General features: G+C 37.4%; 1 protein-coding gene across 2 annotated transcripts in view; it reads left to right on the top strand.

Moving 5' to 3' along the window:
• Window positions 1-10,135: 10,135 nt before the first annotated feature.
• Window positions 10,136-16,522, top strand: part of RUNX1 (runt related transcription factor 1) — a 341,271-nt gene continuing 334,884 nt past the window's right edge. The window contains exons 1-2 of one of the 2 annotated variants that reach the window (XM_027875542.1): window positions 10,136-10,264; window positions 10,488-10,605. In XM_027875542.1, coding sequence (XP_027731343.1) covers window positions 10,548-10,605 — 58 coding nt within the window. In that variant the 5' untranslated portion in view covers window positions 10,136-10,264; window positions 10,488-10,547. Of the gene's footprint in view, window positions 10,265-10,403; window positions 10,606-16,522 lie in introns of those variants that run through there. The other variant, XM_027875543.1, reaches the window with a different exon arrangement.

Genomic DNA, 16,522 nt, shown 5'->3' with positions numbered 1-16,522 from the left:
TGCCAAGAAAACCTCAAATGGGGTCATGGAGAGTTGGATATAACTGAAACAACTAAACAACAATAACACACACAGAATATTATATTATATATACATATATGTATATACATATATATGCATACACATACATACACATATATGTATATATGCATTTAAAAGTCTAACACAGGGCTTTTGACTTGGACAAAAACACACATATAAGTACTCTACATTATCTATAGAGTTGCACAACTATAACTTTCAACCTCTGGTGGAATTTTTATGGATTAATTAAAAATGACACCTGAGGTTTTAATTTTTTCCCAATAGTATCGCATGCAAGTTATAAGCAATATAGGATAGTATAAATAATAAAACTAGTTACTTGTCATGCTCAATAGGCTAATGATTCTTGCACTTAGATGGATCCATCTAGGGAAGACTAATAGCAAAGGAATTTTTAGGGGCCTCCAGGACCATTATTTGGGCCTGGCAGAAAAGATATGTTTGATTTGTGACTGAAAATTGTGATTTGTTAGGAAACTTCATTTCTCAGTTCTCATTTATGAAACCAACTGCTCTTATGTTCTTATATTTTATAGTCTAAAACTTCATTTGCAAAGTACTATTGTAGATATAGGATATGTATCGCATACACACAGAGGCAATATGGAATAGGGGATAGAATGTCAGCTTTAGACTTAGGAAGACCGGGGTTCAAGTCCTACTCATGACACATAATAATTGTGTGACTTACAGACAAGTCATTTAAGCTCTCAGATGCCCAAATAATTCTCTAATACTTATGTAATCTTGGACAATTATCTATCCAATGGAATCACAGTTCCAGATCAAGATTGTTGATGTGGATATGGGACGAGGGAGAGAGAGAGAAAAGAGAGACAGAGATAGAGACAGACAGATAGACAGACACAGAGAGAGATACAGACAGGGAAAGAGAAAGAGAGAGAGGGGGAGAGAGAGACAGAGAGGGACAGAGAGAGAGAGAAGGAATCTGTATCTTAAAGGTCATTTAGTATAAATGTATGTGTGTGTGTGTGTGTGTGTATTCAGATATGTGATTTTCATGTCAGAACCTCCCTACACTGATGACATCATCATAGATTTAGAGTTGGAAGGAAATTTCATCTAGTCCATCACTCTGAGGAAACTGAGGCCCAGAGAAGTTCAGTGTCTTGCATCCATTAACCATGCATGAAACTTAATGGTATTGGAGAGGTGTGGGGCATTTCAAATCAGGTCTTCTTAATTCCAACTCTCTACTGCATCACACTGTCTCCTATGTCTAAATTTCTAAAATATACATACATATATTATATAAATTAGCTATATAATATATATATAACAACCTATATCTACCTCTGTTTTTGTATTTATTTCTGTATCATCTAACTGTATCTATTACCTGTACTCATACCTTGCCCTGTTTGTCTGAATTACTACTTTCCTCAGGGTTTGGATTAAATATGATACAGCCAGGAAGGGAGACCATCAGAGAAGTTTTTAATGATCCTGGCATGCACAAAAGTCTAGTTATTCTTCCTTCTTCACTAGGAATCTCTGGGAGTTACACACTCAAGATGGTCAAGAATAATAGGCATCTCTACACTGGTGTGGTGAGTGTAACATCCTAGCCACTGCCTTCCACCTCTATGAAAGTTAGGCTATTTTTTCCTTAAAACAAATTAAAACTATTCACAAGACTTCATTGGCTTAGAAAACTAATTGTTCAAGATACTGACACTTCCAGACTGGTTGTCTGAGTACAAAACAGCCACAAGGAGCTCCAGCTTCTCTTTGATGTTTGACTGGATAACCATGGGCATCTCAAAAGCATGGGACCTTCACTCAGCTGAATCAATTTGTGGTGTCATGAATGAATATTCTTGTTTAATGGCTATTAAATTTCCTTTTGTTAACTGTTGAATGACCTACAAGTATCTTATTTTATTCAATATCAGATAGAAACTACAGAGAGACTAAGTCAAGTCTACCCTGGAAGATCCAATTGCAGAATGGGTTTTTCCTTCTTCCCTCTACTTTCCACAGTATCCAGACTTCCTGATCATAATGCTATATATTTGAGTCCTGTGATTGCATGCGGAGGGAGGAGTGATAATTAAAAAAAAAGAACCTAGATATAATTTGGTGGCTCCAGAACTATGTACAGACCATCGATTTTATAGTTTTGATATATTGAGTAATATTCAGTTTCACCCCTAAATCTGGCTAGTGGTGCTTTGAATGACATAGTGCCATCATTGAAAGCACAGGTGATGATGGGGCATAATCTAAGAAACTTCTGCAGCTTGAGTCTGTTGGCCAACTCAACATTTATTAAGTGCCTGCTGTGTACCACACTCTGTGCTAAGCACAAGAAAAAAGAGCAAAAGAGAATACCTGCCCTCAAGGAGTTCACAATCTAACGGGGAAGATGACATGCAAACAAATATATACCAAGTGAGTTGTAAACAGGATTGATAGGAATTAATTGAAAGAATTAAATTAAAAGAAGGAAGGCACTAGAATTAAGAGAGCTTGAGGGAGGATCTATTTTCTCCAGCCTCCTCTGTTTATTATGCCTGCAAATAATATGTCTTAAAATTTGTTGTTCCTTAGCATTTGTCATCCCTTATGATGGAGGAAGCTGTATATCAGTTATATGAAGGGATGTCAGAAGTTACATCTAGTCTAACCCTTGGATGAACTAAGCTTCCCTTTGCAGCATTCCCAACCAGAGGGTCTCCATCCTCTGCTCGATGGACTCCAGTATTGGAGTGTCCGATGCCACTTTGTGACAGTTTTCATCATAAGTAAGTTCCTCCTGACTTCAGGCATATATTTGTCACTTCTCACATTCCACCCATCCCTCTTGGTTCTGCCCTCCTCCATAAGACAAGCTTTCAGATCCTTGATGACAGCTCTCTGGTGCCTTTAGTCTCACCTACATTCTGCCCCACACTCCCACACCCAATACACCTAATTCTGCTCTTCTTAAGGATAAATATCCTCAGTTTCTTCAACCAATTCTATCCACAGTATGAAGACTACTGTCACCATCTGGATTCTCCTCCTCTAGGGGCTCTGTAGTTTATCAATGACCTTTCCAAATAGTGGCTCAATAAGCAACTACTCTTATATAAAACAAACAAGGCATTTCTGGGTTAATTAGTTGTATTTATCTCAACTGATTCTCTTTTTAGTAAATTTAAGTCATTTTTACAGATGAACCAAGCTTACCTTCTTCATAATCTAGGTTTCAATGATGCTGCTTTTGGATCTCCTCATACCTGTCTGACTGCTCCTTCTCTGACTACATTGCAGAATATTCATCCATGGCTCTATCCTGGACCCTCTTCTCTTGTCCCTAGCTACAGTTTCACTTGGTGATCTCATCAGCTCCTATCATCTCTATGCAGATGACTTTCTAACTGACTTGTCCAGCCCCAAACTCTCTCCTGACCTCCAATTTTATGTCTCCAACTGATAGCTAAAAGTGGACATTCCAGAGACATCTTCAATTCCAAACTGAAGGCATTATCTTTTCCTTCAAAATCTCCTCTCTTCCTAACTTTCCTATGGCTTTTGAGGGTGCCATCATCCTCCCAATTACCCAGACTTAATGCCTAGGAGTCATTCTCTACTCTTCACTCTCTCTCTCCCACATTCAATCTATTGGCGAGTCCTGTTATTTATACTTTTGTAACCTATTATATATGACATTTCTCTCCTCTTTTTTAAAACTTATTTAGCATTTTATTTTTCCCAGTTACATGTAAAAACAATTTTTAAGATTTGTTTTTAAAACTTTGGGTTCCAAATTCTCTCCCTTGCTCCCTCCCTACCCCCACGTTCCACATTGAGAAGGCAAGCAATTCAATATAGGTTATACATGTGTAGTCATGTGAAAGATTTCCATATTGTCATGTTGTGAAAGAAATCATAGGCCAAAAAAAAATTCAAGAAAAATAAAGTTTAAAAAGTATGCTTCAATCTGTATTCAGACACCATCAGCTCCTTCTCTGAGTATGGATAACATTTTTCATCAAAAGTCCTTCAGATCATTGTATTACTGAGAATTACTAAGTTAGTCACAGCTGATCATCTTACAATATTGCTGTTACTTTGTACACAGTACATTTCACTTAGCATCAGCTCATGTAAGTCTTTCCATGTTTTTCTGAGAGCATACTGCTCAACATTTCTTAGAGCATAATAGTTTTCCATAATAATCGCATACCACAATTTGTTCAGCCATTTCCCAATTGATGAGCGTCACCTCAATTTCCAATCCTTTACCCCTAGAAAAGAGCTGCTTTAGATATTTTTGTACATATAGGCCCTTTTCCTTTTTTTTAAATCTCTTTTGGGATATAGACCTGTTAGTGGTATTGCTAGGTCAAAGGGTATGAATAGTTTTATAGCCCTTTGGGCAGAGTTCCAAATTAATCTACAGAATTGTTGAATCGGTTCACAATTCCACCAACAATCCATCAATGTCTCATTTTTCCCACATCCCTTCCACCATTTGTCATTTTCCTTTTCTGTCCTATTAGCTAATCTAATAGGCATGAGGTAGTACCTCAGAATTGTTGTAATTTGCATTTTTCCAGTCAATAGGGAGTTAGGACACTTTTTTTATGTGGCTATAGATAACTTTGATTACTTCATCTGAAAACTGTTCACATATCATATATGTTTTCATCATATATCAAGAATGGCTCTTATTTTTATAAATTTGACTCAGTTCTCTGTTTGAGAAAAGGAGGCCTTTATCAGAGAAGTCTGTTTCAAATTTTTTTTCACTGTTACTATTGCTAATTATATTTTCCTCAATCCTATTCCTACTCCCTCCATTTATTCTATTCTCTCTCTCCTTTCACTTTGTCCCTCCTCAAAAGTGTTTTGCTTCTGACTACTCCCTCCCCAAATCTGCCCTCTCTTCTGACTCCCCTTCTTTTATCCCCTTCCTCTCCTACTTCCTGTAGGGTAAGATATATTTCTCTACCCAATTTAGTATGTATGTCATTCATTCTTTGAGCCAATTCTGATGAGAGTAAGGTTTACTCACTCCCCCTTACCTCCCCCCCTTCACCTCCACTGCAAAAAACTATTTCTTGCGTATTTTATGCAAGATAATTTACCCCATTCTACTCCCTTTCCCTTTCTCCTAGTACATTCTTCTTTCACCCCCTTAATTTTATTTTTTAAGATATCATCCCTTCATATTCAACTCACACCTGTGCCCTCTGACTGTATATTGTTATGTTGTTATGAGTTATAAGCATCATCTTCCAATGTAGGAATGTAAACAGTTTTAAGTCCCTTATGATTTCACTTTTCTGTTTACTTTTTTATGTTTCTCTTGAGTCTTGTATTTGGAAGTCAAATTTTCTATTTAGCTCTGGTCTTTTCATCAAGAACACTTGAAAGTCCTCTGTTTCATTGAATGTCTATTTGTCCCCTGAAGGATTATACTCAGTTTTTGCTGGGTAGGTGACTCTTGGTTGTAATCCTAGCTCCTTTACCATTCAGAATATCATATTCCAAGTCCTCTAATCCTTTAATGAGAAAGCTGCTAAATTTTGTGTGATCCTGACTGTGGCTTCACAATACTTGAATTATTTCTTTCTGGCTGCTTGCAATATTTTCTCCTTGATCTGGGAGCTCTGAAATTTGGCTATAATATTCCTGGGAGTTTTCATTTTTTATGTCTTTCAGGAGGTGATTGGTGGATTCTTTCAATTTCTATTTTACTCTCTGGTTCTAGAATATCAGGGCAGTTTTCATTGATAATTTCTTTTTGTTTGTTTGTTTGTTTTTGGTGAGGCAATTAGAGTTAAGTGACTTGCCAAGGGTCACACAGTTAGTAAGTGTCAAGTGTCTGGTCTGAGACCAGATTTGAACTCAGGTCTTCCTGACTCCAGGGTCAGTGCTCTATCCAGTGCATCACCTAGCTGCCCCTCATCGATAATTTCTTGAAAGATGATGTCTAGGCTCTTTTTTTTTATTATGGCTTTCAGATAGTCCAATAATTTTAAAATTATCTCTCCTAGATCTACTTTCCAGGGCACTTGCTTTTCCAATGAGATATTTCATATTGTCTTCTATTTTTCATTTTTTGTTTTTGTTTTATTAGTTCTTAATTTCTCAAAAAGTCATTAGCTTCCATTTACTCTATTCTAATTTTTAAAGAATTATTTTCTTCAATGAGCTTTTGTACCTCCTTTTGCATTTGGTCAATTCTACTTTTTAAGGCATTCTCCTCTTCTTTGGCTTTTTGTACTTCTTTTACCTTTTGGCCTGGTCTGTTTTATAAGGTGTTACTTTCTTCAGTATTTTATATCTCCTTTACCAAGCTATTGACTCATTTTTCATGATTTTCTTGTATCACCCTCATTTCTCTTCTCAATTTTCCCTCTACCTCTCTTATTTGATTTTCAAAATCCTTTTTGATCTCTTTCATGGCCTGAGACCAATTCATATTTTTCTTGGAGGCTTTGGATTTAGGAACTTTGATTTTGTTACCTTCTTCTAAGTATATGTTTTGATCTTCCTTGTCACCATAGTAACTTTCTACGGTCAGATTTTTTTCTGTTGTTTGCCCATTTTCCCAGCCTATTTATTGACTTTTAACTCTTTGTTAAAGTAGGATTCTGCTTCCAGGGTGGAAGGGGAATTGTCTCAAGCTTCAGGGGTTTTGTGCAGCTGTTTTTAGAGATACTTCTAGGGACCTGTAGGTTTTCAGTTCTTCCAAGGTGGTATGACCTAAGGAGAAGTATGTTTACTACTCTTCTGGCCTGTGCTCCAGTTTGTCAGTGACCAAAAGCACTCTTTTCTGTCCTGAAAATATGACGATAGTCCCCACTCCACTGCAGCCACAGTGTGTGGCTCTGGTGTGCTAGTGCTCCTCTTCACTCTGTTACTGCCACCCAGAATTGAGACCCAGATCTGAGTACAGGCAAAGCAAGAGTCCTGCCTCAGGGCTAGCAAAGAGATCCCTGTAGTCTCCTTCTTGCCAGCTATTCGACCCCCTTTCCATTTGTGGACTGAGAGCTCCAGAAGAAGCCGCTGCCATTGCTGATTCAGTGGCTCCCAAGGCCTGCTCCTGGTTTCCTGGGGCCCAGTGTGGAGCCTGCACCAGACTTGTACTCTACTATCTTTGAGGTGTGATAGACCTTTCCTGCTGAACTTCTAAGTTGTCTGTCTGGAAAATTATTTCATCCTGTCCTATTGTGGGTTCTGCTGCTCTAGGAATTGCTTTATGGCATTATTTAAAGGTGTTCAGAGAGGTTTTGGGGAGAGCTCAGGTAAGTCACTGCTTTTTCTCTGCCATCTTGGCTCCACCACAGCATGCTGCCTTTCTATAGGCTTGGGGAAAGCAGCACACAAGCCAATTTAAAATACCCTGCAGTAGGAGAAATCTATACATACCTATGATTTCATTGACATAAGGAACCCCTAATGAGACATGTCTATCTACCAAAGCAAAGCAGAAACTTATAGTCTTAAAGAATTGCCTAGAATTTTGAGAAGTTAAGTGACTTGTCCAGGGTAACATAAGCCAGTATTTATCAAAGAGGGGACTTGAACCCAATTCTTCCTGATCATACTATTCTCCCTCTCTCTCTCTCTCTCTGTCTTTCTGACTCTCTCCCCCTCTCTCCACCTCTGTTTCTCTCTGACTCTGGCTCTCTGGCTCTCTCTGTCTGTATGTATGTCTCTCTGTCTCTGTATGTCTGTCTCTTTCTCTGTGTGTCTCTCACTGTCTCTGTCTCTCTGTCTTTCTCTGTCTCTGTCTCTCTTTCTGTCTCCTCCCCCCAAATACACACATACACATACTATCATCTTTGCTTATGTACACAGTTTAGGGAAGTTACAAAGGCAGACTGAATTCAAGAGCAATAATGCTTTTATACAGTCACTAGTTAAGAGACCAGGAAAGCCCCAACTGTTGCTTCACAGGGCAATGAAGTTATCCTGTGGCTGGTGTGGCATCTAACTGTGGGGAGAATATTTCATAGCATGCATTCAAACTCGGGTACTCTTGCCCTCTGGTGTTATGTCTAAACCCTAGACATATGTGATTGTGTATGGTGAGACCACAGTCAGTTTTACCCCTACTGCAGTCCTGAAAATTTTTCCTTACCTTCAAACACTCCATCAAGGGACCACTCTCAGCCCTGTCTATACCCACAAAATTAAATTGAGGATACAAACTATTTAGCTGGATAGTTCAAGCAAAAATAGCCAAATGCTTTTGGCCTGAAGTATCTAAATACTTCAGTCAAAGCTTGTGGGGAGGTTTAAACAGAAGTATCCAAATGATCACATCAGTTCTCCACTTGATTTGCATGTCATTATTGGCCCTAACTAAAGTTTGCAATGGTGGCTAGACTTCAGAGCATTGGTGGTTAGGATCCTCGAAAGATGATTTCTTTGAGAAGGGCCATTTGTAAAAAAAATACATAATACAACCTGCTCATAGATTCAAGTGGGATTTCAGCTTTATCAATTGACATAAGAACATTGGAAATGATGAGTATATTTCAGTTGTGTTGGTAAACAAATATACATGCTGAAGAATCTTTAAACAAAAACAAAAAGGAATCTAAACAAGACATTATCATGCAAAAGCATACAGAAGTTCAAAATTTGGTAAACAGATTTTTCATGGGTTCTGATGATGAACTTTTTCTGGATGTTAAATGGTTGCTATGGACAAAAGGGACTGGAGAAAAATGTTTATTTAAAGTCAATATTTTATCCTTTTCCTTCTTGTCCAGCAATTGACATTCCTAGGCCATTTCTATCTGTTACAAAGTGAAATAGAAAACTGAGGTGATTCACTGATGTTTTAAGCTCCTCAAATACATTTTCTGATCATAGAAACTAAATTAGGATTTAAGTTCTAAATGTTATGCATAATGACCTCAGTTCTTTACTTTGAAGTATACATTACTCAGATTGTTTTAAGGTAAACACCAAGACTCAGAAAAATAAATGATCTAAAATAACATTTCTGATTTGATATACCACCAGAAAATAAAAAATAATGACTTTTTTCATCTTGTTTGAAAAGGTGACCTAGGAAAGAGCAAAGCTATTTTTATGCATAAGCCTAAGAATAGCAAGTAGGAAAAGTAAATGAATACATGCAATCAGAAGGTTTTGCCCATATGCAAACTTATACTATTTTTAGTATCTCAAAATAGGAGACTCTGCACAGGTCATCACTTGTATATGAGATTTATCAGTGACCCTGACTGGTGAAAAACAGAGCTCTTCTAAATATGTTCTGAATACTTTCACAAGTTTAAGATTAGAGTTAGCATACCTTTGGACTAAGCTTTCTCTAGAGTTGTGAAGTAGGCTCTCTACAGGTTTCATTAAATTAGGAAAAGCTGGTAGTAGTGGAGACAGTTTTTAGAAAGAGCAACAAGGAAACATTAGTTATCCAACAGGCACTGCATCGCTCAGAAATGAATGCTACATCTTTCCATTTTTCTTCCAATGGAATGAAATTAACTGGTCGGTCTTTTGTCAAGAAATGGTACCCTTGTAATCCATTTACTAGAAAGATGGATCTAAACAGAGAAAATCATTTTTGCTTAGATTCAAAATATTCCATTCATGAAATCTGAAAAAAAAGTGGAAGATACTTTGCTTAAACATTGTATTTTTTTCTTTCATTTATATAATTGTATTCTTTACTAGGAACTGGATTTTCTTAAAGTTGATTCCTAGTATTTTAGATTATGGGATATACATCCTGTTTTAACAGTACCCTGATGCCAGGACCAAATTATTATTGAATAAGCAGCAATAAAATCTTTATCAAAATACTCAGCAGTTCCAAAAACCACAAATAACAACAGAGGCAAAGTTGTACTAAATCAGCAAAGACCATTTGTATAATAAGGGACTGAGTCACTTTTTTTTTTAACATCTCTTTTGCTAACTCTACTATTTCCTTGCAGTCTGGAGTGGGGGGGGGAAAGGGGGTAGGGAAGGCATTGCTTAGAATCTTAAAAATGACATCACTTAAGTCACATGATTGGCAAGAACCAATTAAGATGGGCTGTGGAAAGGGGAACAGTTAAATTTGTAATTTTGGTTGTGTGAAACACTTCTTTGGGGCCTCATAAACAACCACAGAACCACAAGTTGGGTACGGTGGCAGTCACACAAGACTGGGTCCGGGATATTGGTCAGCAGGCAGGGCAAATCACACTGTCTGCAAACCACAGAGTTTCGTAGAGCGGTAAGCATCATCAAGCCACAACCAAGCCACTACGAGGTTCTTTTCAAAAAAAAAAAAAAAACTTTTTGATCCTCAACAATTTGAATATTTATTTTCAAAGAGGTATCTTTCATATGGGGCTTTTGGAGCTTCACAAGTACCAGGGTAAAAGGAAGATGTAGAGAATGATGGAAGGGGGTTAAGGGTTAAAACAAATGATTATTCTTGGTTTTCACTTCCTAAGGTGAAAGAGATCATATAGTCACCCAACTTTAAGAAAAGACTACATAGGAAGGAGAAAACCATGGCTTCGGACAGCATGTTTGAGTCATTTCCTTCATACTCACAGTGCTTCATGAGAGGTAAGTGCTCTTCAGACTTTTAAAATGTACTTCTGCTTAGTTTTGCATGCAACAAGGAGTGGCATTTCAGTCTGTGGCACAGCAGTGCCTGAAACTCTTTTCTATTCTGTGTGAGGGATTCTGGCTGAGGCATATGATTACAAGGCGATTGGGTTACTTATTCATCATATGGCAACTCTTCAGAAAAGTTTTTCAGAAATAATTAGTTAAGCTGCTGAAGCACTCAGTTGGTATTTAAGAAACTTTTTCAAGTGCAAGTCAGTTAGGCTTCTGTTTTTAAAGTGCTGAAGATTATAAAGCTAGTCCAAAGCTCTTTGGGGTTTACATTGATGTTTTATGTGTTGGATTGTTAGGTCCTAGGTATCCTGAAACACTGCATGCCGTCTGTAACTCATTCTTAGAAGTTCTTATGTCTTAGTGTGAGCACATGGATGCAGCCAGTAGAGAGGAATGCTGTCTCATTTATGACACTCTGCTAGTTTGGGAAGAAGGAAGCATGAGGTAAAGCCTTGGAACTCAGGGTTAGAAAGGACAACCCATGTTTCTCAGAAAGGTGGGAACTGTACAGACTCGTTTAATGTGGCTTTAGTTTTAAAATGTCAAACGGTGACAAGTCTGCACTGTCAAGTAGACACATTGAAAGAAACAGCCAGTTCCATCCAGAGACAGAAAGAAATCAAGCTATAGCATGCAGAAGTCTCTCCTTCAAGCAGTAAGAAAGAAGTTTCAGTAGGCTTGTCAAGTATTCTGAAATTCTCCGTGGGGCAGATGCTTTTGTCATTAGACTTCATGTTTATTAATCTGAATAGACATTTCGGGAAACCTGTCTGCATTCATGGGACCTGACTAGGTCAAAATTTCTAAGCTATAGTTAAATTGAGTTTTGTTTTATTTTGGGGTGGTTCTGTTAAATTTGTTGGGGGGAGGATTAAACTGACTTCATAATTTTCTTATAAAAATGTACAGCATTTTTGTATGACCATGAAGGTTCAACATTCAGAATTTCTTATTGGTATAGGGAAGGTTTTTGTTTCTGTTTGTTTGTTTGTTTGTTTGTTTTTGAAGGGGGATAGGTGAGGGGAAAATTAACTTACTCTTTTTAGGTATGAAATCTTTAGATCCCTCTCAAACAGTGCCATAGTGCTTTTTTTTTTTCAATTCATGCTAAAAAAAAAAAAAAGTAAGCAGAGGCAAGCAGCTACTATTTTTCAGGGTCTCTGAGATTTGAAAACCTGATTAAGATTTGGGGAGATAAGGAGAAGGACATGAAAGCAAGAGTAATTAACAGATTTGAAACTTCAAATTAAAGGGTTTTAAGTTATTCTTTACTGGCATTGGAGGGAATTTTAGTGAAGTCGAATCATGAGAAGTTCTATGAGTCATGCAGCCTTGCAGGATCTCTCAGCTCACACAGCACAGACATCAGACCTCTAGTGAAAAGCTGCTAACTACTCCCCTGGCTCGGCATTTCCTTTCAGCTGCTAACAAGTAAAGGAAACAATATTCACAGAAAACAAAAAAATAGGATCTTCCTGCATTTACTTTAGTTTGACACATTCCCTTCCTCCCCTCCCCCCCCAAAAAGTTTATTATTTCCTATTTTGTTAACACAGGAAGACTTATTGAGGAAATTTTAGAACATTCCATAGGGCAATAGATTGGACTCTGTCCTATAATTCTGGCATGCTAAAACTTCCCTTACAGAAAGAGCACAGAAGGATGTAAAATGATTTATCACTATTTATGTGGTGTTGACAAAATATAATGAACCCAATTCTAATTCTGGCGCAATAAGTGTACTCTAATGATAGATTGCCCAATCCTTTAAAAATGGGTCAATTTGCCTTCAAGTGGGTAAGTATGGAGAGGTCTAGGATACTCAAAATTAGACTTAAAAGTTAATTAGCACTTGCTTCCTTTTATTCAACAGAAACTTAGGCCTTTCAAAACATTTAACTTAATGGAATATAGAATTTTAGGGTTGGCAGGGACTTTGAGGGGCAACTAGATAAAGCCCCAGCCTAAGAGGAATGACCTCTACAACATCCTTAAGAAGTAGTCATACAGACTTCACCAGAGGGCCTTCAATGAGTAGGAACAGCTAGCCCTTTCCACTTTCTGACAGTTCTAATCATTATGAAACAGTTCCTATCATTGAACCTCAATCTGCTTCTCAGAAACTTCTACCCATTGCTGAATTCTACCTTCCATCGCCAAACAGAAGTCTAATCTTTCTTCTATATAACAAGTCTTTAAATACTGCAAGAGAGTCATTGTAAAACCTCCAAGTCAGTTCTTCTGATTATTAAATCTTTCCAACGCTTTCAACTGATCTTCGTGTGGCAAAGTATCTCGACGCTTCACCATCCTGGCCTTCCTCCTCTAGATAAGTTCTAGTTTGTCCCTATCATTTCTAAAATGTGGCAGTGAGAAGTGAAAAATATTTGCTTTATGTGTTCTGACCAAAACAGAATGGAGGAAAGCTATTGCCTCTTTCATTCTATGAACTATGACTCACTCAATGCAGTCTCAGATCACATTAGCTCTTTGGTCCATCATGGAAGCAACGCTGATATTTGCCTGAAATAACACTAATAGCTTTGGCAACTATCATTTATTTTATCAACAATGTCACTGTAAAGTTATCCAGTTTGGGTGACAACACTCAGTATGTTAACTGTATATCTACCAATTTTTCATTTTATTTGGCACTATTTTGACCTAGTCTTAAGAGTCTGATGCAACAATAATAACCACTTTCTCAGACATATTCTCTCCCATCTTTCTCAACACTGTTTACATAGCCTGGACATTGGCAATTTCTAAAGAGGTCATTCTTGCTCCCTGAAATTTATTGCATTTTGCTCCCTCACCAAGTGCAATTACGAGCTAAAGGGGAAAATAACAGTTTGTTTTCTTCCATGAATTTTATTTTATCAGTCCATGCAGTCCTTGTAGAAGGAAATCCATAACTCTTTTTTAGCTTGATACTCATGTGAAAGTTGGGGAAAATGGCGGGGGGGGATAAGGAAGCAAGCAAACAATTGTTCCCTTCTTTGTGAGAATAATGTCAGACTCTGCAAGTCTGACATAGTAAATGAATGTGGTATACCACAAAGGATATGGCTCTTTTTCTATCACACCACACCAGGTCCTCACTTAGTTCACTTAGGTAAGGAAACTAAGAAAGACACTGGTGAAATTCCCTGGTGTGTACATCACACATATTTAGCCCATAAAATCATCCCTCCAACCTAGGCTTTTGGCCTCTGAATGGCTTATTGCTAAAAGGGCTGGGAAGGGGGAAAGGAGAAGAAAGAAAGAAAACACAACTGCATAGTTGGTTTTGCAAAGCAACAAACAGGTAGGCCGCCTTGTTTTTAGAAGTGGCTTAGTGGTCTATATAAAGCCTAAACATTGGCATACCTTTGAGTTCCTAGAACCACAGGTACAAATTTCAGCAGTTCTGACTTGCTGTTCATCATCTCCATGGCTCGGTTACCCCAGAGCAAAGTCTTTCAAAGAAAACTGTAAAACAAAGGCTACATTTAGTTATATGCTCTGCACAACATTGAGCAGTGAATGTTCATTAGGATCTTAGATTATTAGAGCTAACATGGAACTTACAGATCTTCTAGTCATTTATAAATGAGGAAATTGAGACCTAAAGACCTTCAGTGACTTTCTTGAAACCACAAACTTTGAGACAGAACCAGACTAGAACTTTAATCTTCTGTGTTCTTTCTAATACAATAAGTCAATTTTCATTTACTAAGAAAAGTATGTATTAAAAAGAAACTCCCCTGGATCATTGAAGATGTGTTAGCAACAAAGCTCCAGAGAGTAAGTATCATTAGATTTCAGATATGAATGTCTTTGTGCTAGAATTATTCAGAATCCTCAAAGATGGTTTCTATGAGAAAATTGAAAAACAAAGTGCCCCACCTGCTGTAAGATGTAGAACATGTGGTCTTCAGGTTTTGTTTTGCTTTGTTTTTGCAGGACAAAGATTTTTACATTCTAAAATTGTCCATGCAAATGTAAACTTGGGGGGTGGTAGAAGTGGGAAGAAGCCCTCACAATTTAGATTTATTATAGAATTGTTCCCTTCACCATTTCACATATTGACATATTTCTTAAACTGACAAAACCATTTTTAAAATGTTTTAATTTCTTTCAACATTTAATCAGTTACTAAAAACACAGTGTACCTACTTGGCTATGTATTCTATACAGCCATGGAATTTGCTATATGCTCAGAAAGTTAGCAAAAGTAAGAGTTACAAGATCAGGGGAAGGGGCAGCTAGGTGGCACAATGGATAGAGCATTGGCCCTGGAGTCAGGAGGACCTGAGTTCAAATATGACCTCAGATCAAACACTTGACACTTATTAAATGTGTGACCCTGGACAAGTCACTTAACCCCAATTGCCTAAAAATTTAAAAAAAAAACTAAAATAAAAAAAAAGATCAGGGGAAGAAAAGGAACCCAAAAAGAATCTACCATTATAAACATGTTAATTGGAGTAAGCACTTGATGATGGGGAAAAGAGAAAAAAAATAATGGGTAGATATAATCATCAAAAATGATAAAGTTATTAACTTTAAGAGATAAAGATGCCATCTTAAAGTTGATTTAAGACTGAAAATGTTTGGAGATTGTAGATTTTGAATTGCCTTTAGAAGTTAATAAGCAATACATATAACTATAGTATACCTATATAATAGGTACTCTGTGACTATAAAGAAATCACTTTCAATATTTGAAAACCATTCTGTCTAAATGTTTTAAAGTATGTGTTCTAGATATAGGGGATTTGATCTTTGACCAATCTCCAACCCAGAAAAGTCATAATATAATCATTAGTTGTTAATGAAGGGATAAACTAACTGAAAAAATCATACCAGGTGATGCATTTATAAAGTGTGAACCTCTTTTTCTGACACAATTAAACCTGATTGACCGAGCAAACAAATTAGCCACTCCTCCAGGGATATAAGACAATTTATCTTTGCTTCCCCTGCCTATTAGTCCTTTACTTTTTAAGGGGAGTTACTCCTGCATTCAGTAGGGACCTAAATGACTCTCCATACAGATATGAACACATGGAAACAGTAATTTTTTAAAAAATCAACTTCAAGGACTGGGATTTCTGGCAGCAGAGAACAGAGTTGGCTCCAAAGATGAGCAGACCCTTGGAACACAGCTGAGCTACTACTCAGCAGAAATGATGCACTCCAGGGCAATTGCAGGAAAATACTATGAGGGCTTCCAGACCATGCTGTACCAAGAGTCCTTGCCATATGTGTATCCTACACAGGTGCCTCATTCTAATGTGCTCTAAGTTTGAACCTTTTCTTCTCATGAAGCCTTTGTGCATTTGTAGGAGAATAAATGTAAAGGAATAATGTTTGGAGGGTTTTAATTTTTTTTATATGCCAACTTTTTTTTTATTATTTTTTTGTTTGTTGATATGAGGCAATTGAGGTTAAGTGACTTGCCCAGAGTCACACAGCTAGTGAATGTTATGTGTCTGAGGCTGGATTTGAACTCAGGTCCTCCTGACTCCAGGGCTGGTGCTCTATCCACTGCACCACCTAGCTGCTCCGTACTATGCCAACTTTTAAAATGTCATTGCTAAGAGTTATTTGTTTCTCCTGGATGATTGCTAATGGCAAACACACCAGTGGGATCTTATGAGGTACCTAATAGGTGGCTTCTTGGTAGCATACTAGACAAAGCACTAGACCTATGGTCAAGGACACCAAAGATCAAATCATGCCCCAGATACTTAGTTTCTATATGATGCTGAGAAGTCATTTGATCTCTATCTGCCTCAGTTTCCACATCTGTATTATGGGGATAATAACAGCAACTATGCCCCAGGGTGTTTGTGAGGTTAGAATAATATAATAT

The sequence above is a fragment of the Vombatus ursinus genome, unplaced genomic scaffold (genome assembly GCF_900497805.2).
Source record: "Vombatus ursinus unplaced genomic scaffold, bare-nosed wombat genome assembly UNPS02014809.1, whole genome shotgun sequence".
Taxonomy (NCBI): Eukaryota; Metazoa; Chordata; class Mammalia; order Diprotodontia; family Vombatidae; genus Vombatus; species Vombatus ursinus.
This window is presented reverse-complemented; position numbering and strand designations above follow the sequence as displayed.